Below are 21,482 nucleotides of genomic sequence, written 5' to 3'. Positions count from 1 at the left end.
AGGTAGGTGTGCCTGGAGAGGCCCCTGGCATACGGGCCTGGGCTCTGCAAGTTCCACCCAGACCCAGGGCTGGGCCTGAGAAAGGAAACCAGTTTCCCAGGGTCTCCGGAAGAGAGACCGATTCCTGCAAATCATCCGCTGGCTACAGCTCTCACCTGGGGACGACTGGTCGCTGCTCAGAACCAGGGTAGCTGGAGTTGGCCGGCGCCTCCGGATCTAAACAGAGAGAGGGGACAAAGATAATCTCTAAACATCCACTGTGCAACAGGAGACAGAGCAATACAACACGGCAGCACCCCAGAGGCAGAGCCAACACGCGGGGCCAGCCTGCCACTGCCGGGTGCAGCAAGCCGTTTGAAACTGGCTGCTGCATGGTTTCATCCATCAGCGGCACTGCTGTTCGGCCTGGTGCTATCTGTCTGTAGGTACTTACTACACCCTGGCCAGGGCTGGCTCCAGGCACCAGCCCAGCAAGCAGCTGCTTAGGGCGGCCAACGGGGAGGGGCGGCACATCCGGGTCTCCCGCGGCAATTCGGCGGCGGGTCCCTCACTCCCTCTCGGAGCGAAGGACCCGCCGCCGAATTGACGCTGAATACTGAAGCGGCGGCGGTAGAGCTGCAGATTGCGATCGCGGCTTTTTTCTTCTTCTTCTTTCTGCTGCTTGGGGCGGCAAAAACCCTGGAGCCGACCCTGATCCTGGCCATGTGTCTCTTGCACAGCAGCTGCAGGTGGGCTGATATTTAGTACAGCATTAATTAGAAATAGCTCAAGCCCCAAAATCTGCATCTGGGGGAGATTTTATACAACCATAAAGTTGCAAGGAGGTGGGAATTCACTCTGGGATTCTGGTTCTGTATCACTCCCAGCTGAGGATCCCAAAGCACCTGGCAAATATAAATGACTCCTCCCCTGGGCGGGTAGAGAAAGAATGTCGTCACCACTTTATAGATGGGGAAACTGAGGCACAAGAGAGGTCCAAGGTTGCGCATAAAATTGATGGCAAACATGAGTATAGAATCCAGGTCTCCTGTCTTGAACCACAAGCCCAGTCTCATTCCTCTGTTAGTGTATCCAACATGGCAACATGCAGCAATATTGACTAGAACTGTCAAAATTTTTCCATAAATATTTTTTGATAGAAAATGGGTTTTGGACCAAATGGAGTTTTTCAAAAAATAATTTCCATTTCCATCCAAAATTGGGTTTTTGTCAAAAATACAAAACCCCAAAAGCTGAGATATTTTAGTTTAAATCCACTTTTTTTCCCCCAGTTTTTCACCAGAAACAAAACTGTTTTTCAAAGGAAAATTGCAGCAGAACGGCTAAACTTTTCACAGGGGGGAAATGATTGCCCAACCAGCTCCACTATTGTAACATGGGGTTTGTCTGTGCTTACAGAGCTGTAAGACTTACTGAAGAAACTACCTACACCCACAGGAGAGCTTCTCCAATCCGTGTAGGTACTCCACCTCCCTGAGAGGCGGTTGCTATGTCGACAGGAGAAGCCCTCCCACTGACAGCACTGTCTACGCCAGGAGTTAGGTCAGTGTAACTGCATCACTCAGGTGTCCTGACTAACATAGTGATACCGACATACGTTTGTAGTGTAGACCAGGGCACAGACAATGAAGAACACCATCTCTTTAAGAAAAAGCTGAAAAAGTGACAAGGGAGCCGTATATAGTTTATAACTGATACAATGATTGCATCATCAGCCCGGGGCAGCAAGCTTGCAGATCCATTGGATTACAGAAATAATCAGGTAGTGGCACCCAGTGGATAGTACTGCACCTGGCCTGCTTGGTGACCTTTGGAAAGTCAACTTCCTTGCTCTGTGCCTCAGGGAGGGAGAGGAATTATTTAAGTTTAGTACCAATGTGGACACAAGAACAAATGGATATAACCTGGACACTAGGAAGTTTAGAATTGAAATTAGACGAAGGTTTCTAACCATCAGAGGAGTGAAGTTCTGGAACAGCCTTCCAAGGGGAGCGGTGGGGGCAAAAGACATATCTGGCTTCAAGATTAGGGTTGATAAATTTATGGAGAGGATGACATAATGGGATAGCTTAATTTTGGCAATTAATTGGTCTTTGATTATTAGCAGGTAAATATGCCCAATGGTCTGTGATGGGATGTTAGATGGGGTGGGATCTGAGTTACTACAGAGAATTCTTTCCTGGGTGTCTTGCCCACATGCTCAGGGTTTATCTGACCGCCATATTTGGGGTCGGGAAGGAATTTTCCTCCAGGGCAGATTGGCAGAGGCCCTGGAGGTTTTTCGCCTTCCTCTGCAGCGTGGGGCACGGGTCACTTGCTGGAGGATTCTCTGCACCTCAAAGTCTTTAAACCATGATTTGAGGACTTCAATAGCTTAGACATAGGTTAGGGGTTTGGTACAGGAGTGGGTGGGTGAGATTCTGTGGCCTGCGTTGTGCAGGAGGTCAGACTAGATGATCATAATGGTCCCTTCTGACCTTAAGTCTATGAGTCTATGAGTTTCCCCATCTGTAAAATAGGGATAATGATCCTGACCTACCTCTAAAGCGCTTTGAGATCTACTGATGAAAAGCGCTAGACAAGAGCTAGGGATCTCTAATTTCTAGAGTTTAGGATCTAGGTGTTACTCTTTTGAACATCTGGCCCACTTCTCTTGGCATCTAAATGGGAGCTGAGGTCTTTCAAAAATCTGGCTCAGGAGGCAACACTGGATAGGAGGAAGGCTGGAGTTGTAGGCAGGTTGTTGGGACTGTGGTAATGAGGGCTCAATTCCCAGCTCTGCCATAGCCTCCTGGTGTGACCTTGAGTTAATCACATAATCCCTCTGGGCCTCAGCTAGGATCTGGGGATCATGAACCTTCCCTTCTCCCCTCTAGGGTGCCTGCTAGGTTGTGAGCTCTTGGGGCAGGTGAGGTGTTTGGACTTGGGTGCAATGGGAATGGAAACAGTAATGAGTCTTGAGATGATGTAGCTGGAGGCAAGGGTGCAAATCAGCAGAGCTCCAGCCAAGGAGCTGCTCCCTGATGTCTCCCTCTAGCGCCATAAGTTCCTCCATGGCTGGGTGGCTTGGAGCCTAGGCAGCTTCCAACAAGCTCAGCACGATGCAGATGTCCTTTAAAATCAATGTCTTAAACAGTTCCTGGCAAACATGGAAAATATTGACTATAATAAGGTACGTGGGCTAATTATACCCAGTGCTGATAAACACTTGGCGATGTCTGAGCTGTTTGTGGTCCTGTTTAGCTCCACTCTTCCTCCTCCACCGAGACTGCCTCTTATTAATAGCGCTTTTCATCGCCAGAGCACTTCAACAAGGGTAATTAATTAATCATTTAATCCGAGCGCTTGCTGTGTTCAAAGCACGGTACAGCCATTAGCTACCAGGGCATATTTAACAAATTGATCACACCAAAGGCAGGTGCTGTCTATTGCTCAGCACAGACAGCAGAGCCCACCTGTGCTGTTCGATCATTTACATTTGTTTACTTTGGGTGACAGGTGGCTGGATGGGGCATCAAGATTGAAGCCTGACTAGCCATGGGGCGGGGTCCCATGACAGCTGGGGGAGGCAGCTGACCAGGATAGAATTATAGCCTTGTACTTAAGGTGTTGTATTGAGACTCAGACATTCTGGGAGCAATTGTTGGCTCTGCCACAGGTGCTTTGTGTGACCCTCGGCAAACCCCTTAGGCCCAGAGTCACAAAGTATTCAGTTTCCTAACTTCCCCTGATTTCAGGCTGCTTTCAATGGAACTTAGGAGCCTAAATACCTTTGTGGATTCAGGCCTTAGTGTCTCTGGGCCTCAGCTCCTCATGTGTAACATGGGGCAATTATATAACGTTAGCCTGTCTTGCCTAGTTAAGAGTGTGAGCTCCCTGGGGCAGGAAGTGCCCATCCAGCCCTAGTGATGTGGGGCCCTGATCTCAGCTGTGTGTCTTTACTTTCCATCTGGCCAGGTTCAACCCCTGCAGACAACCTTGTAAAGGGGCCTTGGTTCGCATGGACACTGTGGGGTGGCTGTTCTTGGTGCTGCTACCTAGGGGGGCAGTGGGTTTCACCCACCAATACCAAGCATTTGCTCTTTGCCCCAAAGATGCAGCTTGTGCCCGGTTTAAAAAGTTTTGGTCAACTAATCAGGGTGCATGCTCAGCACCATCACAGCCAGAATAAGCTGAGCTTGTGCTGCCCACGGGGAGCCCAGGCCGAGCTGCCTGTGGGCAGCAGCACCACCCAGAATTGCCATAGCAGTGTCCCCTACAGTCCTGGTCCCTCTCACAGCTGGCCTGCCTCCTCCGGTCCCAGCCTGCTCCAGCATCCCCCACCCTGGGGCCAGTGGAGGGGTCTGTGATTGTCAGTTCAGTCCCAGCGCCAGGGCCATTCTCCCCCAGCTGCATACAGGGCCTTTCCCCTCCTGGCAGCAGCGAAAGGGACATGGTGAGATGCAGAATCTTGCCCCACGCCCCCCAATCAAAGGAGGCCCAGCAAATCACACCCCAGGCTAAGTGTCATAGAATCATAGAAGATTAGAGTTAGAAAAGTCCTCAGGAGGTCATCTAGTACAACCCCCTGCTCAAAGCAGGACCAATGCCAACTAAATCATCCCAGCCAGGGCTTTGTCAAGCCTGACCTTAAAAACCTCTAAGGAAGGAGATTCCACCACCTCCCTAGGTTACCCATTCCAGTGCTTCACCACTCTCCGAGTGAAATAGTTTTTCCTAATATCCAACCTAAACCCAGGGCCGGTGCAAGGATGTTTCGCGCCCTAGGCGAAACTTCCACCTTGCGCCCTCCCCTGTCCCTGAGCCCCGGCCCTGAGGCCCCATCCCCGTGGCAGCTCCCCCCCTCCGCCCTGAGGTGCCCCCCCGTAGCAGCTCCCGACCCCCCCACCCTCAGACACCCCCTCCCGCCCCAGCTCACCCCTGCCTTGCTTCCTCCCCAAGCACACCATTGCTGCTTCACTTCTCCCACCTCCCAGGCCTGCAGCGCCAATCAGCTTAGGCACCGCAAGCCTGGGAGGTGGGAGAAGTGAAGCAGCCACGGCGTGCTCAGGGAGGAGGCGGGGCAAGGATGAGCTGGGGTGGGGAATTCCCCTGCATGCCGCCCCCCCTTACTTGCTGCAGGTGGCCCTCCTCGCACTCCCTTGCCCCAGCTCCCTCCGCCTAAATGCCGGCGGTGACTGGGACGGCCGAAGATCTGGCCGCCGAGGTCGCTGCCGAATAAAATGCCGCCCCCCAAGTCCTAGTGCCCTAGACGATAGCCTATGTCGCCTAAATGGTTGCACCGGTCCTGCCTAAACCTGCCCAACTGCAACTTGAGACCATTGCTCCTTGTTCTGTCATCTGCCACCACTGAGAACAGCCGAGCTCCATCCTCTTTGGAACCTCCCTTCAGGTAGTTGAAGGCTGCTATCAGATCCCCCCTCACTCATCTCTTCTGCAGACTAAATAAGCCCAGTTCCCTCAGCCTCTCCTTATAAGCCACGTGCCCCAACCCCCTAATCATTTTGTTGCCCTCCGCTGGACTCTCTCCAATTTGTCCACATCCTTTCTGTAGTGGGGGGACCAAAACTGGACACAACACTCCAGATGTGGCCTCACCAGTGCCAAATACAGGGGAATAATCATTTTCCTCCATCTGCTGGCAACGCTCCTACTAATGCAGCCCAATATGCCATTAGCCTTCTTGGCAACAAGGGCACACTGCTGAATCATATCCAGCTTCTCATCCACTGTAATCCCCAGGTCCTTTTCTGCAGAACTGCCGCGTAGCCAGTCAGTCCCCAGCCTGTAGCGGTGCATGGGATTTTTATGTCCTAAGTGCAGGACTCTGCACTTGTCCTTGTTGAACCTCATCAGATTTTTTTTGGCCCAATCCTCCAATTTGCCTAGGTCACTCTGGACCCTAACCCTACCCGCCAGCATGGTCACCTCTTCCCACAGCTTAGTGTCATCCGTGAACTTGCTGAGGGTGCAAACCATTCCATCATTTAGTTAATTAATGAAGATGTTGAACAAAACTGGCCCCAGGATCAACCCCTGGGGCACTCCGCTTGATATTGGCTGCCAACTAGACACTGAGCCATTGATCACTCCCGTTGAGCCTGACGATCTAGCCAGCTTTCTATCCACCTTATAGTCCAGTTATCCAATCCATACTTTTTTAACTTGCTGGCAAGAATACTGTGGTAGACTGTATCAAAAGCTCTGTTAAAATCAAGATATATTATGTCCATCGCTTGCCCCATATCCACAGAGTCAGTAATCTCATCACAGAAGGCTATCAGGTTGGTCAGGCATGACTTGCCCTTGGTGAATCCATGTTGACTGTTCCTGATCACCTTCCTCTCCTCCAAGTGCTTCAAAATGGACTCCTGGGTTCTGTTTCCTGTTGTGCTATCTGACTCTGCGTAAATCAGTTCCCCTGTTTTGTCCCTCAGTTTCCCCTTCTGTAAAACAGGGGTGACTTGTAGGATTTAAAGCCAGAAGGGATTCTCAGATCATCTAGTCTGACCTCCTGTGTCACAGAGGCCATTCAGTGTCCCCCCGTTACCCCTGTACTGAGCCCAGTAACGTGTGTTTGGCTGAAGCCCTTCCAGAAAGGCCTCTGGACTGGATCTGAAGACAGCAAGAGGTGGCAACTCCAGCCCTTCCTTTGGCAAGTTGTTCCAATGGTTAATCTCCCTCCCAGTTACATATCTGCGCCTTCTTGGCAATTTGAATTTGTCTGGCTTTTAGATGGTTCTTAGCCCATTTGTAAAACCCTCTGAGACCCACGGACGCTGAGAACTATCAGCAGCCTCAGGCGGGAGGATGTCTGCACACAGCCTGCGTGGATACTGATCCGCTGTGCGTTAGAGAGCTCACTTTATGGAGGAAGAGTCAGGCAATAACTAAGCCTCCAGCCAGGGCTGCTCCGAGCAGGATGGATTTGAACCAGTTACTGAGCAGAGGCTGCACCCAATGAGCCTCCCCTGAGCCTCCATCTGGGCTGGACCATAGAGCAGAGAGCAGCCCAGACTGCTCCTGCTTTCACAGGCTACTTCCACTTTGCTGCCTGCCTCCCATCAATATCAGGAGCCATGGGATGGATCAGTGCTGTGGGGAACATAGAGCGGGGTCCTTCTGCACCGCAGCTCCCAAAGCACCGTCAGTGTGTTATTTATACAATACACACAGGCAGCCCCTCCATCCCCCTGCTGCCATTAGCTGCTCTGGGCCCCCAGGCTCAGCCAGGGCTTTCGGATCCCCGGCAGATTTTCTACCATCCCCGTTTGGTTCTTACTTGCAAAGATGCCAGGCAGACTGTGCCAACTGTCCGCAGCACGGTCTGGCTGATTAACAACACACCCTTTGGCCACACTCTGTCCCTCTTGCTTCCAAGGGAGGAGGGGAAAATATTTAAGTGGCAGAAGATTCCCCTCCTTTGAGCCATTTCCACGCCCCATGGGCCTCTGCCATCCGTCCCTCAGACCCACCTGAGGCCCTCACAGAGTTGGTGCTGTGGCTCAGGAGGCTGCAGCATGGGATGAGCACACCCAGAAAGGTGGTGGTAGCTGAGTGAGTCCCTGGCAGAGCGAGGCAGGGCTGGGTTAGTGAGCGGTCATGGTAGCTTGTCCCAGAAAAGAGCCAGAAACTCCCACATGGCCAGTTCATGCACAGCAACATTTATGACTCCTCGGTGGTTCATGCGAAGAGTGAAAAGTGAAACCAGAAAGAAACCAGACACTATTCCCCATCCGCTTTTCTCCTGCTTCCCAAAAACGTTCTCCTGGTAGAGAACAGGAACAATGTCATGTGACCAATCCCGCCCCCGGACCAGGATAGCAAACAGTCAACGTGAACAAGATGGGACCACAATGTCTAAAGGCTTCAGATGATACGTCACAGCAGCAGATCTGCCCAGTGGGCGGAGGGGCTGGGGCTGGGGTTAGGGTTGGGGGGATGCAGCATGGACTCTGCTATGGACCATCCTAGCTCTAGCAGGGGTGCTTCTCCTCCTGCCCCTCCTGCTCCCCCAGCAGAACCATCGTTTCCCCTGTTCAATGCCGTGATACAACCTGTTCCCCAGCAGCCCCCATGAGATCCCTGCACTTCCTGCTCCCCAAATCCTGTCCTCTCTCATGTGGCACAGAGGCGACAAGGGGAGGGTTTGGCAATCACTGGCAGCAATAGCAGCCCAGGCTGGGCTGATTCTCTCTCCTCGGCCATCTCGGGCAGAGCCCCTTCTCAAGGTAAGGGCATTGCTGCCATTCTGTCTCTGGAGCCAGTCTGCCAGGTGGGACCTCTGGATTCTCCTGGGTGGCTGGAGTTCACTCTCCGCAGCAAACAAAACAAACTGGGCTCATGTTGCCAGTGATCAGAGCCAGCCTGGGTCATCGCCCAGCCCTGGGGGAACTCTGGGCAGCTGGATCCCAGCTGCAAGCCACTTCCTAAGCAACTAGTCCTGCTTTCCTCCATTGCCCTTCAATCTCCAGCCCTCCTGAGCAGGTCTCCTGGGGAATGTGCCCTGGCTCTAGCCCCCTGTTGGCCAGGAATGCCTCTTGCCTGACATGGTTCCCCAGCAGGCTCTGTTGTCAGTAGCTGGTTTTCTGCACCTAGGATGGATGGATTTGCATGCCATGCTGCAGCCATCCGGGGGGAGGGATCTCAGGGGTGCTTAGGTACCCTCTGGCTGTGTCGATTTGCCCTGAGAATGGCCGCTTGCTGCTCACTGTGGATTCTAGTTTGGAAATTGAAATCAATCTATAATCAAAAAGCAAACTGTCATTTCCATTGGAAAACGAAGGCAGCTGTGACAGAGATCCCTCTCATCCCCAGAGATCCCATCAGACTCCATCCCCCCCCCTCTCTATTGGGCACTATCGGAGGCACTGGAGCCAGTTGCTCTTTCCAATGAGACCCACTGGAGATGACAGAAATGACATTGAGGCAGCAGGGTTTCCAGGATCAATACTCCAGGTCTGCAAGGCATAGTGATCAGCTGTGACCATGTCCACAGGCAAGGAGATCTGGGCCACCGGTGTCCTGAGCCCCAGGCCAGCACCTACCCACAACACCCTCCTTCATCCTGAACTGTACTAAAATATTTATGTTGCAACCAGCCAAAGCTGTACAATCCCCCAGCTTGGGCTGGGTACTGGGAGAGTTCACTTGGGCTCATGATCCCGAGTGGGGAGGGTACAAAATTCACTCTGTAGCATAAAGCCAGCTCTGCCCTGGATGAGGGGTCCCTTCGGTCAGGCACAGGGAGACAAAGCACCAGGGAGATCTGATGTATCGATACATCACAATTAGCATAACAACACTTTGCCCTATGCTAAAGTGGGAACTGGTGGCGTTTCTATGACAGGTAATGACCCTTGCCCTGGGCTGTCAGCAGGGTTCGGCCCAGGGCCCACAGCCCCAGGCACATACACTGTTAGAGAGTCACAGATCTATAGGTGAGAAGGGTTCATTCTGATCATGTATAACACAAGCCCTCTAGAGAACCTCACACAGCGAATTCTGTACCAAGCATAGTAACAGCTGGCTGAGCCAGAGTGGGTCTTTTGGAAGGACAGCCAGTCTGCATCCCAGGGCACAGGGCTCCGGGGGATTCCCGGCAAGGTTCAGGAGATCTGTGCTGGATGACAATGCAGTGGCAGATGCCCTGTCCCGCCAAGCTGGGGGTTCGGTGTGGGGAGACCACACGCCCAGCCACAAGAGCAGCGGGTGTAACTAAAATTGTTACTAGTGAGTCCAATGCAAACGCTGGGATGCGGGGCAGGCCGGGGGCATTTTAGCTCAGGAAACACAACCTGCTCAGCCATGTCTTCAGTGCCTTCTGGACTCCCGCTCCTGGCTGTGCAGGGTGGGCCTGGAACAGGTGCTCTGTCTCAGCCAAGGAAGCACTGGTTCTTCAAAGCCCCTGTGGACACAAGTTCCCTGCTCCCTCCACAACCTGGTCAGGGTGATGGGAAAAGAGATGGACATAGCAATTTGCTCCATTAGCTGGCTGCAGCAGGCTCTCGCAGTGCCATCCAAGGAGCTCGCTGTTCGGTTTGTTAGCACCATCTACCCCCGCAGAGACTGCAGAGGCACTAGCTCCAACAGACCCTTCCTTATTGACTGGGGCAGATTGTCAGATCCCATCCAGCAGCAGGAAAGACTGGTGCATCTGCCTCAGCAGTGCTGCTGTTTGGGCACATAGCCACGCCCAGGCATCCATGAAAGGTGGTGGGGAGCGCAGCAGTGAGCTGAGAGATCCTGAAGCCCAGGGTTGTCCACCATGTGGGTTTGCCATTACCCCTTGATAGGCAAAATGAGGCTGGAGTTATACAATGAATAGCTAGCGCTATCCCTTCTCTCTGGGCCCATGGAGCAGAAAGGTGTTACAGGCAGAGCTTGCAGGGACACCTATAGATGAGGCTGTCTGACATTTCCCAGTGTAGGACCCTGTTTTCAGTTGGTTATAATTTCGCCTGATCACATCACTGGGACAGCTCGGATCCTCTCTCCAAAGGGCCAAACAATCACCTCTCTCCCCCTTCCCAAAACCCAACATCGTCTGACCTTCAAGGAAAGGTGGCCATGGCCCCTCTCCAGCTGGGGTAACACACCCTGTCCTGTGGAGATGGGAACCTGCTGGGGTTCACCCCTTCCCAAAAGTTCTCCAGGGATGGGATGTGGAGTGGCCCAGTCTCCTTGCTAATGGAGCAGTTATTGCCAGTGGCTTTCCAAAGGGCTACTCACAGCTAAAGTCTTGTACACGCTGCACTGGGCTGGGCCTCTGTGCAAATATCAGCATCCTCCCTGACAGAGGCCTCTGGCAGCAGCCCCACACACGGGGCAGGGGTGGCTGGGAGGGCGAGCGATGGGGAGGGAAAGAGGGAGGAAACATTAGACTCAAAGAATCTGCTGAGCAGAGAGAGATGAGAGGAACCTACTTTGTGCTCAATAACTGTAGAGAGCAACTGCAGACCCGTAAGGGGCAGAATTGGCTTTGTTCGTAAGGCGCTGTCAGGGGCTAGATTGCACAACACCCACAAGTATGTCATTGGTCCCCATCACCAGAGTATCTCAGCATCTTACCCTCACCATGTCTCCTCACACCCCCTGGGAGGCAGGGCCAGGCCATTATCTGCATAGCACAGAGGGGGAACTGAGGCCTACAGACATTAAGAGCTGGATTTTTAAAGGTATCCGGGCCCCTAAAGATGCAGATATGTGCATAGCTCTCTGCAAGGCACCTCCCTGCATCTTTAAGGGCCTTAGATACCCTTACAAATCTGACCCTAAGCCGCTTGCCAAGTGCCACCCAGGGCACCAGTGCCAGAGCAGATCTCCCAAGCCCCAGGTCATCACTTGAACAACTCACCCCTCTTCTCTCTTCACCTCATGTGCCAACTCCTGTTTACATTTGCTAAGCACCCGGCTCTCTGGGCCTGCGCTCGTAATCCTGAATCTCTCCAATGCTGATTTCCAGTAGAATCATTTACTTTTCAGTGCCCTGAGGAGATGCTCATGAGACCCGGATTGCTGGCTGGAGCTCAGTAAAAGGGTGGGGAGGGAAACACCTCTGGTCCTTATGCAGTAATAATCTGGGTCCTCCCTGCCCCCACCACTAGGCTGGGGGAGGGGAGGGGCTCTTTCACGCCTCTTCTCCTTGTTAGATTAGTTGCCATAGAAACCCACTTCTGAATTTTAAGCAGAGATTAAAAAGATACAAAAATGGATGTTTCCCTGGTGATTAAATTACTTGATTATCGCCTGTTCCCACAGGAAAGGTGTGAATGGAGAGCAAAGGCTGAGGCCTGGCGGGGGTGGGGGGTGGAATCCAGTCATGCCCCCTGCCCACCCCAGTGCTAATCACCATGTGTGAGGGCCATGATTGGAAGGTCTCAGTCCAGCTCGCCGTGGGCACGTGTCTGTCCCATCAGCTAGCTAGCCCTCTTCTTGGCACTCTCTGCTCAGAAGCCAGGGCCTCTGTGCCTGATCCTGTCGGGCAATGGCACCCACAGCTCCTAGCACCTCAGTGGGAGATAAGGGCACTTGGCCTTTTGGGGACCAGGCCCTGAACTGCCTCCCATCTCACCCATCCTAGCTCCTGGGAGACATGCACCAGGACAGGAACTCCTGCCTGCCTGCCTGTCAGAGACCCTGCCTTCCATCCGCAGACTGCAGCCCCTTGCAGGGTGGGTACCCTCTCACTCTAACCCTACCCCAGGGCATGGTGTGTAGGGCTGGGGAAGGACACGGCTGGCCACTAGGTGGGGCAGTGAGAACTGATGGGTTTTACTCCTCACCTCTACTTTCCCAGCAGCCACAACAAGCCAAGCTGCTGGGGGCCACCCAAGCAGTTGGGGCGGCGGGCGGCAGGGGGGGGGCGGCAGGGGCCGTGGGTGGCTGCCTGTCCAGTCCGCCGGAGCGGGACACGACCGGCCCGACGAGGACGGACCCGCAGGGGGGGCTCGCGCGCGGGCTCGGCCCCGGCGCGCAGGCATGGGACCTCGCAGGCATGGGGCGGCGGCTCACCGCGGACCCGCGCCGCCCCCGCGCCGCGCGCCCCGCGTCTCCCGCCGCCGCTCCGCTCTCGGTCGCTCTCCGCAGTCATGCCTCGCCCGCGCCCCCCGTCTCCCGGCTGCCCTGGGGCTCAGCTCAACCGAGAGGAAGAGGAAGAGGGGCCGCCCGGAGGAGGGAGGGCGGCGCAGCACACCGCGCTGCCTGGGGCAGCCTATTTTCTAGAGCCGCCCCTGCCAGCAGCGCCCAGCTATGCTCTGCTTCCAGCATCGGCCCAGCTCCTGAAGACTCACTGCACAGCACCTGCTCTGTCAGCTGGCCAGGATCTGCCCTGCCTTTGGCCTGCGACAGGGGACCCGTGTGAGGCAGGCGCAGGCAGTGTGTGCTGCAGGACCCGCCACCAGCCTCTGCGTCTTTCCCCTCTGCCCCCAGGAGAGCTGCGAGGGGCAAGCTCTGCCCAGCTGTGCCCTGCCCCATGCACTCGGCTTCGCTCTGCTTGGGCAATCGGTAGGAGAAACAGGTTGCAAGGGCAAGAGCCGGCTCCGCAACGGGACTCCAAAGAAGTGATGCTGACTAGCCCTGCTGAGGATCTGGCCTTAAACCTGCCCTGGTGCAGAGAGTGTGGTTGCACCCAGGCTTGGCCTGGAGCAAGGTTACTTGTCATGGGAGCCCAGGTTCACCATGGGACCTGAGCGCCCTCCATCATGAGCAGTCTGCACAGAGACCCAAGTTGAAGTTCATAGACTCATAGACTTTAAGGTCAGAAGGGACCATTATGATCATCTAGTCTGACCTCCTGCATAACGCAGGCCACACAATCTCACCCATCCACTCCTGTAGCAAACCCTTAGCCTATGTCTGAGTTATTGAAGTCCTCAAATTGTAGTTTGAAGACATCAAGCTGCAGAGAATCCTCCAGCAAGTGACCTGTGACCCATGCTGCAGAGGAAGGCAAAAAACCTCCAGGGCCTCTGCCAATCTGCCCTGGAGGAAAATTCCCTCCCGACCCCAAATATGGCAATCAGCTAAACCCTGAGCATGTGGGCAAGACTCACCCGCCAGCACCCAGAAAAGAATTCTCTGTAGTAACTCAGATCCCACCTCATCTAACATCCCATCACAGACCACTGGGCATACTTACCTGCTGATAATCAAATATCAATTGCCAAATGAATTGCCAAAATTAGGCTATCCCATCATACCATCCCCTCCATAAACTTATCAAGCTTAGTCTTAAAGCCAGATATGTCTTTTGCCCCCACTACTCCCCTTGGAAGGCTGTTCCGGAACTTCACTCCTCTAATGGTTAGAAACCTTCGTCTAATTTCAAGTCTAAACTTCCTAGTATCCAGTTTATATCCATTTGTTCTTGTGTCCACATTGGTACTGAGCTTAAATAATTCCTCTCCCTCCCTAATATTTATCCCTCTGATATATTTATAAAGAGCAATCATATCCCCCCTCAGCCTTTTTTTTCCGGTTAGGCTAAACAAGCCAAGCTCTTTGAGTCTCCTTTCATAAGACAGGTTTTCCATTCCTTGGATCCTCCTAGTAGCCCTTCTCTGAACCTGTTCCAGTTTGAATTCATCCTTCTTAAACATAGGAGGCCAGAACTGCACACAGTATTCCAGATGAGGCCTCACCAGTGCCTTGTATAATGGTACTAACACCTCCTTATCTTTGCTGGAAATACCTCGCCTGATGCATCCTAAAACTGCATTAGCTTTTTTAACGGCCATATCACATTGGCGGTTCATAGTTATCGTGTGATCAACCAATACTCCGAGGTCCTTCTCCTCCTCTGTTACTTCCAACTGATGCGTCCCCAATTTATAACTAAAATTCTTGTTGTTAATCCCTAAATGCATGACCTTGCACTTTTCACTATTAAATTTCATCCTATTACTATTACTCCAATTTACAAGGTCATCCAGATCTTCCTGTCTGATATCCCGGTCCTTCTCTGTGTTAGCAATACCTCCCAGCTTTGTGTCATCCACAAACTTTATTAGCACATTTCCACTTTTTGTGCCAAGGTCAGTAATAAAGAGATTAAATAAGATTGGTTCCAAAACTGATCCCTGAGGAACTCCACTAGTAACCTCCCTCCAGCCTGACAGTTCACCGTTCAGTACGACACGTTGTAGTCTCCCCTTTAACCAGATCCTTATCCACATTTCAATTTTCATATTGATCCCCATCTTTTCCAGTTTAACTAGTAATTCCCCATGTGGAACCGTGTCAAATGCCTCACTGAAATCAAAGTAAATTAGATCCACTGCGTCCACATGTGGCTCCCCCAGGTCTGAGGCTGCAGTTTCACCAGGGAGGGGATTTGGCCCAGCCTGTCTGCTGGCTAGAGGAAGTGGAGTGTGGTGGGGGTGATGGCTTGACAGCACGGACAGATCCTAGCACTCCCCGTGCTGCACCTGCCATGGCATCAGACACCATCGCAGCATGCGGCAGCTCCCAAAGTGACGCGTGTGGTGCCTGGTGTTTGATCAGAGGCACTGAGAAAACAGGAACAAAACCCAGAACAAAAGGCAGTGACAGCATCTGCTCTGGGTCTGTGCAGCCAGACACTGCACCAGCTTAGCTTGCACAGGGCACCGAGGGCCGGTAGCTCCCCTCAGCACAAAGTCATGGAGGGGGGGGTCGATCAAGCGGGGCTGGACTCCTGTTCTGCTGAGAAGGGATGGTGTGAGGGAGACTCAGGGCCAGCCTCTGGCCTTGTTCACATTGAATTCTCTGGGGCTGCTCTGTGGGGAGAGCATGACTCATATATGGTGTGCAGGGCACCCTAGCGATGCCAGCACAACTGCCCAGGGCCTGGCTTTCCCCACCCCCTGCAGCAGAAGAACACAGCTGGGGTCGGGGGGGGGGCATTGTTAACCAAATCTCCCTTTTCAAAGAGACATGGATTTAAACTGGAGGCAGAGAGAGGGGTAATGGAAATGCCTCCATGCTGCCAGCAGAACGCCTGAGCTCTCCCTGCTCTCTGGCTTAGAGGGCACATCTCTTCTCCCTCCCTCCCTGCAGATGGGGAGGCAAGGGATAGGCTGTAGTGGCCAGCAGGCCCTAGGAGCTGGACAGCCAGTTCCGATGCTCGTGGCTTCACCCTCCGTAGGCACACGCAGTCTGCTCTCAGCACCGCTAAGGGAATTCTATTCGCAACCATGTTCCCACTGTTTAACCCTCAGCCATCCTCTAATGTGGGAGCTGTGCTGCTGGCAGACCAGGTGCCAGCTCATGCCACGGTCCCCATGCCTCAACTGGATGCTGGCAAGTACACAGCTGGATCAGCCTGGCTCACCTGTGTGCTGTGCGGTTACAATGGGTATTGGGTATAAGAATGTGTTTTGTGTTTAGACTCTGTTGGATGATGGTGAGCTACTGCAGCATTAATCTCACTTAGGGCCTCTGGATCCCATATTGTAACATGATATTTGAGCATTGGCATTGTGAGCCTGTGGGACTGTGTAAATCACCAGCCAGGAGAGAGACATTAACTAGTGGGAAATGCTGGTCTCCAACAGAAGGCATCAAGCCCGGCCTGATCAAGAAGGTCCATCGACACCAGACATTCCAGAGTAGAACCATAAAGAGGACAAAAGACTTTGTTGCTTATTCTCCACACACCCATGAAGATGAGCCTGGCAAGTGAATTCCTCCCATCAGCTAAGTTTGAAACTCAAAGCACAAGGGGGAAGGGAATAAAACCCTGACAAAGAGGAATCGTATCTCACTGGTGCTTGGACTCTGAGTTTTTAGGCAAGGTTTCTAGCAGGTCCGGCTCTAGGTTTTTTGCTGCCCCAAGCAAAAAATTTTTTGCCTGGCCCCCGTCCCAGCCCTGGGCTCCCCCCGCATCCCCCTGCTGCCCCAGCCTTGGGCTTTCCCCCCCACCCACACCCCCTGCCGCCCCAGCGCTGGGCTTCCCCCTTCCCCCGCACCAGTGTCCTCCCCCCACCCCGCTGCCACCCCAGACCTGGGCCCCCCCACACACCTCCTGCCACCCCAGCCCTGGGCTCCCCCCCCCCACCTGCACCCTCCTTCCGCTGCAGCCCTGGGTCACTGGTAACTCGCTCCCAGGGCGGGTCATTCAGCAGGAATTTTGGATGTACACAAAACACAGAGAGGATTGGTTCCCATATGGTTACAGAGCTGCAGTAAAGTGGAACAATTTTCAGCTTATGTGATTGGAGGATATCTGGATGCATATTATAAGACTGTCCTTCATAAATGAGGAAAAGTTGAGGTGCCTTTATTATTCTTTTGTTCCACTCTTTCTTTCTACGGGGAATTTGCCAATGCATTATCACTGTCTTCCTTTTAAACAAACAAACAAACAAAAAGGCAATGGCTGTTGAAAATAGCAATTCCAGTCCTAATAACCACTGGGAAGCATTTCTTGCTCAATTTTATCCTACTTTTTCTGTAGAAAATGTAGATCAGTATATTTGATCTACAAATGAACAGTGGATCAGTATATTTGATTTGGGAGAAATGAAGTAACAGCTGCCCAAACTGAGCTTGAGCACTCCTGAATTTTGAGGTGTTCAAATCTGGAAAGCAGGTGCTGGGTGTGTGTGTGGGGGGGGCGGGGCTGTGGGCTCCATGGGGGAGCACGGCAGCATGTATGCGGCAGCGTGTCTGGAGTTGCATGGAGCCAGACACGCTGGTCTGAGTGGCACGGTAAGGGGGCTGGGGGGTTGGAGAAGGGGTAGAGAGTTCCAGGGGGGCAGTCAAGGGACAGGGAGCAGGGGGCATTGGATGGGGCGGAGGTTCGGGGGGGGGCAGTCAGAGGACAGGCAGCGGTTGGATAGGCATGGGAGTCCCAGGGGTTTGTCAGGGGACAGGTAGGGGGTGGGGTCCTGGGGGGAAGTTGGGGGGGTCTCAGGAGGGGGCAGTTGGGGACAAGGAGAAGGGAGGCTTAGATAGGGGGTGGGGTCCCAAGGGGCAGTTAGGGGCAGGGGTCCTGGGAGGGGGCAATCAGGAGACAAGGACCAGCAGCGCTTAGATAGGGGGTGGGGTCCTGGGGGGCAGTTAGGGGCAGGGGTCGCCAGAGGGGGTGATCAGGGGACAGGGGGCGGAGGGGGGGTTAGATGGATTGAGGTTTCTGTGGGGCGGCAGTTGGAGGTAGTGGATGGTGGAAGGGTGGGGCTACCCTCTCTCCCCCTGGAGTGTCCTGTTTTTTTAATGTTAAAGTCTGGTCTCCCTACCATTCACAGCACTCACAGCAGGCTGCCGCATGAGGTCCCCCTCCTTCCTTTCCAGTTGGTAGTGGCCAAGGGAATGCTGGGAAATGTAGTTCTTTCCCTGCTCCAGGGCTGGCTCTATAGGCAGGAAACTAACCAAGGAACTACAGCTCCCAGAGCCCCCTGTTGGTTCTCCGCTCCCATGCTGGATCCCTGCAAATGGGCTGCTCCAAGCAGGTGCTTGCTTTGCTGGTGCCTAGAGCCGCCCCTGGTTTCTAGGCACTTAGCTTGGGTTACCCCTGGGACAGTTAAATCTTGCTTACTATAGAAGCTTCTATTCCCCTTTGAAACTTAAGACTGTAGCTTGTTTGTGTGTTTGTGTGTATTTACCTGCTTCACCCTTGTAAAGAACTCTCTGGTTTCATTTTCTTAATTAATAAATCTGTATATAGTTTATTATAGGATTGGATACAAGTGTTGTCTTTGATCTAAGGTGCCACTGACATGGGTAAGTGGCTGGTCTTTTGTGACTGGGAGTAACTTGACTATTGCTGCAATCTTTGGTGTAAGGGACTATCTGTCACAAAGGGATGCTCACCTGGGTGGTGAGATAGATGGTAGTACCAGGGGGACCGGCTGTGACTCCACATTAAGGCTGGTACAGTGCCTGAGGAGTTTACACTTAATGGTTGGTGAAATCTCAGTGTAGCGCTCACAGCCAGTTTGGGGGTTGGGCCCTGCTTCCTAACAACCTGCCCTGAGGCTGATACTCATGCTTCATTGCAGGACAGCTTGGCAGGAGCCTTGAGTGGAACTTCCTGATGGCTCAGGCCATCTCTGTACTCCCCACTCCTCCAATCACGCAGCTTATACTGGGTCTGTACCCCCGATCATGCAGCTCACACTGGGTCCATATCTTCAGTCATGTGGCTCACGCCGGGTCCATACCCCCAGTCATGCAGCTCATGCCTGGTCCGTACTCTGGATCATGCAGCTCACGCTGGGTCCATACATGCAGTTGACATTGGGTCCGTATCTCCAGTCATGTAACTCACTCCAGATCCGTATCCCCAGTCATGCAGCTCACACCGAGTCCATACCCCCAATCATTCAGCTCACGCTGGGTCCGTACTCCCAGTTGTGTAGCTCATGCCAGGTCCATATCCCCACTCGTGCAGTTGGGGTTGAGACAGAGCCAAAGGGCAAGGGGAGTTGAGCCACTTTTGTGTCCTGAAGCCTAGGGCAGCCTTCCCAGCATTCCTGGTGTGAGTTAGAGCCACCTCAGGGCTATTCTAACTCATTTTCTGCTCCCATGGCCTCCTATGGGTGCTGGGGAGCAGAGCCGAGCAGAAGTGCCCTGCCCCTGGTGCTGCCCTGCTCCACTCCTTATGTGAGGGGTGCCCTACTTCCAGGGGATTCTCAGGGGGTGTTCCCACTCCCATCCAGGCCCCTTCGTGTTGCCAGCATGGCCCAAATGGGCCTTAGCGTCATTGCTAATCGGGCCCGCTGTCCTAAGGCCACAGCTTTCAAATGGAGCTGGCCCTCCATATGTCCAGAAACTGCCTCCTACCCTCTACATGTCAGCCCTGCTTCCCTGACTCCTCCCAGCATCCCTCCCTCCTCCGCCTGTGCCCCACTGGTCAGCTTCCCTCCTCGCCTTGCATTCATTGCCGTTCTCTCTCCCAGCACAGTGGCTCTGGGGCACACGGCCTGGGCAGCCCCCTCCCACCCCACCACAGCAATGTCCCAGGTGAAGTGCAGTCACCGTTCCCGCTGCTCCTCCCCGGGGACATTCTGGCAGGTGAAGTGCAGTCCCCGTCCCCGCTGCTCCTCCCCAGGGACATTCTGGCAACAGCAGCCAAGCAGGCCATGCTGAAGCAGTGCCCCTCTGCCTTGGGGACGACCTTTCACCTGGCAGAATCAGGAGCAGCTGCTGGAGGAATCAAAGTAGGCGTCTCTCCAGTTGGGGTGTGTGAGACGGTGGCTCAGGGCCCCACCCCAGCATCACACCCTCTCCTCTCCCAGACTCTGTCCTTCGGCCCTAAGCAGCACTGGGCATGGCCTGACTGTCCCCTTAAAGCCCTTGGCATGGTGTGGGCCCTGGCTCCTCTTGAAGGGTATTTGTGCTACTCAGGGGCGGCTCTAGGAATCGCACCGCCCCAAGCAGGGCGGCGTGCCGCGGAGCGCGCTCTGGCGGTCGCCGGTCCCGCGGCTCCGGGGGACCTCCTGCAGACATGCCTGCGGAGGTTCCGCTGGTCCCACGGCTCCGGTGGAGCTTCCGCAGGCACGCCTGCAGGAGGTCCACCCGAGCCGCGGGACCAGCGAACCCTCCGCAGTCATGCCTGTGGAAGGTCCGCCGCAGCCACCTGCCGCCCTGCAGGCAAAATGCCACCCCAAGCACACGCTTGGCGCGCTGGGGTCTGGAGCCGGCCCTGGTGCTACTTGCACCCTTCTATGCCAGCTGGTGATTGGGCACCAGGGGAGGGGCGCTTGCCCCAATACCCCTCCTAGCTCCTCCCCCAAACTCTCACTTTTAAACAAATGTATTTGAACCCCAAGATGTTATTTTTGCTCCTCTAGTTTGGTGGCCTGGGCAGGGGGAGGTTTCCAGCATTAGCTATTCCCCCTTCCCAGTCTCTGTTTCAGAGAGAAAAGGGCATTTTATTAATAAACAGAATGTGATAAAACATGGCTAGATGGCTTCATGGAGGATAGGTCCATCAATGGGTATTAGGATGGGCAGGGATGGTGTCCCTAGCCTCTGTTTGCCAGAAGCTGGGTATGGGCGATGGGATGGATCACTTGGTGATTCCCTGTTCTGTTCATTCCCTCTGGGGCACCTGGCACTGGCCACTGCTGGAAAACAGGACACTGGCCTAGAGGGACCATTGGCCTAACCCAGTATGTTCTTATGATACACCCTTGGCTCACCTTTATTGCCTTCAGTCCCATGATCTCACAGTCCTCTACAGACACCAATGAATTAACCTTCATCCTCCATCCCTACCGCCCCCGGAGATGATCAGTGTCATTATCCCCATGGGACAATATAGGCTTGTCACGGAGTATGGGGGAGTCAGGCCCTGCACCCCTCTTCCGGTGACTCACGGTGACTCACGGTGAGTCTCACGGTGACTCTCAGCCAGAGCCGTAAAACAGAAGGTTTATTGGACAACAGGAACACAGTCTACAGCAGAGCTTGTGGGCACAACCAGGACCCCTCAATCAAGTCCTTCTGGGGGTTTAGGAAGCTTAGTTCTCAGCTTGGGATTCCCTGAATTCCACCACCCAGCCCAAAACCGAAACTCAACTAACTCCCTCCAGCTTCCCGGGCAAAGGTGTCGACCCCCCTCCCCCCTGCCTGGCTCAGATTACAGGCTCAGGTCCTGTCCCTCACCTAAAGTCATCCCCGGCTCTCCCATCCCCCACACAGACAGTCCCTACTGCATCACAAGGGAAACTGAGGCACAGAGGGCTGAAGTGACTTGCCCAAGGTCACCCAGCTAATCAGAACAGAGCTGGGAGCAGATTCCCAGCTCCCTCCCTGCAACCGTTAGACCCCATTCCTCACCCAGAGCCAAAGACAGAACCTATGAGTCCAGGCCCCCAACCCCACCGCTCTCACCAGTAACACCGCTCCTCTCCCAGAGCCAGGAATAGAGCTCAGGAGTCCGGAGCCACCAGGCCTGTGTTCCAAGCATGGACCTACACACCTGCTGTCCCTACCCCTGAAGAGGGGATGTCCCCATTGCTGCTGCTGCTGCTACTCCTGCCCCATAAGTCAGGGCT

General features: G+C 53.9%; 1 protein-coding gene across 1 annotated transcript in view; it reads right to left on the bottom strand.

Annotated features, from left to right (window-relative positions):
* PPP1R1A (protein phosphatase 1 regulatory inhibitor subunit 1A) overlaps nt 1-21,482 on the bottom strand; it is a 71,005-nt gene that overhangs the window by 33,324 nt on the left and 16,199 nt on the right. The window contains exon 2 of the mRNA XM_039514867.1: nt 156-216. Within this exon, the coding sequence (XP_039370801.1) occupies nt 156-216 (61 nt within the window). The remainder of the gene's footprint in view (nt 1-155; nt 217-21,482) is intronic.

This window comes from Mauremys reevesii, linkage group 25 (assembly GCF_016161935.1).
Source record: "Mauremys reevesii isolate NIE-2019 linkage group 25, ASM1616193v1, whole genome shotgun sequence".
NCBI lineage: Eukaryota > Metazoa > Chordata > Testudines > Geoemydidae > Mauremys > Mauremys reevesii.
The sequence above is the reverse complement of the archived record's forward strand: the minus strand, read 5'-3'. Positions and strand labels throughout refer to the sequence as shown.